This window comes from Echinococcus granulosus (genome assembly GCF_000524195.1).
Source record: "Echinococcus granulosus chromosome Unknown EG_S00059, whole genome shotgun sequence".
In the NCBI taxonomy this organism is placed as follows: domain Eukaryota; kingdom Metazoa; phylum Platyhelminthes; class Cestoda; order Cyclophyllidea; family Taeniidae; genus Echinococcus; species Echinococcus granulosus.
The window spans coordinates 211,299-212,641 of record NW_020170439.1 but is presented as its reverse complement, the minus strand read 5'-3'; the positions used below and the strand labels follow the sequence as shown (position 1 = coordinate 212,641).

Below are 1,343 nucleotides of genomic sequence, written 5' to 3'. Positions count from 1 at the left end.
CACTATTTGACGGCTTACGAGATCATCTTTTAGTATTTGAAAGCTTGACCCATTGGTGTGCCTTCTGTGACCTGATTTTTCAAAGATGCAAAGAGCATATTTCATCATTTGACTTATTCATAATTGAAAATACTTCTCAAAACACTAATTCTAAATCAACGTGCCAATAATAACACGTTTCCTTATCCATCATTAGGTTTTTTAAAGGGTCATTTTCCTAAAGGTGATCCATCACTGAGTGGATCTTTATCGGAACAAAAATGTTTACTTAAAACAACTTGTAAGTAGTACATTCTAACGTCTTACCTTTTCCCAGATGTCAGGCATATGATTTCTCGTGAAGCCTTTGAAGTTTCGGAAGTCTCACCAAACTCGAATCGCATCTATCATGTTCACCCATCAATCTTCGTAAGAGTTTCTAAAGCGGTGGAATACAGGAAATATGAGAATCTAGTACAGACCTATCTCTTTCAACGCAACTCCCCTCATAACAAGAACAAAGAGAGGTAATAGCTGGTAACGTATTTCATTTGTAATTTAACTGACTGCATTTATATTTGCGGCTTGGATACCCTTATTATACCCACCAAATTTCACAGGTACATCTTTCTAGGGTTTCGTTTGCTTCCCCTCTTTGATGATCCTTGTTTTTTAAATTATTTTTGCCACCTTTACTAAATGGCGCTTAATAGGCCGTCATAACTTGCATTTTGCGCAACCGAGCCCTGCTCTCTTTGCTTATCTTGTTATTCTGGTGGCTTATTTATTCGTTCGATTAGGCAGGCTGTTGCCTTCATAACTTCCCATGCTACCCATTTTCATGTTTTGTCTGCGTATTTTACAATTTATAGTCCCTGACACTACCAACACTTACAAGTCTGTGATGATACCAACATTAGAACGGTGTCAATGTCATGCCAATCGTAATAAAAATTGGTCAAAAACTCTAATCATTCATTCTTGGTAAAGTTCATTGAATATATTGAAATTTTTTCCCTTCTCAAGTCATCGTTGGAAGTTATAAGCCCTTGTCATGAGGCTAAATCGCATCTAGTCAACTGTTTAAGCAAGTGAGAGCCGTTTACAGCAGGGGTGGTATTCAGCGTCTTTGCGTGCTGCTCTTTGTCGGCATTTTTGATAGGAATACTTTGGACCCGCAGCGGATTAATGTTCTCTCCTGTATTTTAGCCATTAGGTGGTCAACAGGGTTGACGACCTTTTGTTAGAGAATCGCTTGTCCCGCTGACGCCGATTTGAGTCCCATTTTTGGGTAATAGAACTAAACACACGTTAATTCCTTCCATTTTTTATAGAAACTTTTGATATGACTCGTCTTAGGATTT

The 1,343-nt window shown here is 38.1% G+C and overlaps 1 protein-coding gene across 1 annotated transcript; it reads left to right on the top strand. All coding sequences in view use genetic code 11, as the record gives it.

Moving 5' to 3' along the window:
* Window positions 1-327: 327 nt before the first annotated feature.
* EGR_06557 (hypothetical protein) lies at window positions 328-1,212 on the top strand (the record flags this gene model as incomplete). Its single annotated transcript, XM_024495806.1, has 2 exons — window positions 328-408; window positions 1,189-1,212. 2 exons carry the CDS (start codon window positions 328-330, stop codon window positions 1,210-1,212), a joined length of 105 nt encoding a protein of 34 aa, XP_024349766.1.
* Between the last annotated feature and the right edge of the window lie 131 nt (window positions 1,213-1,343).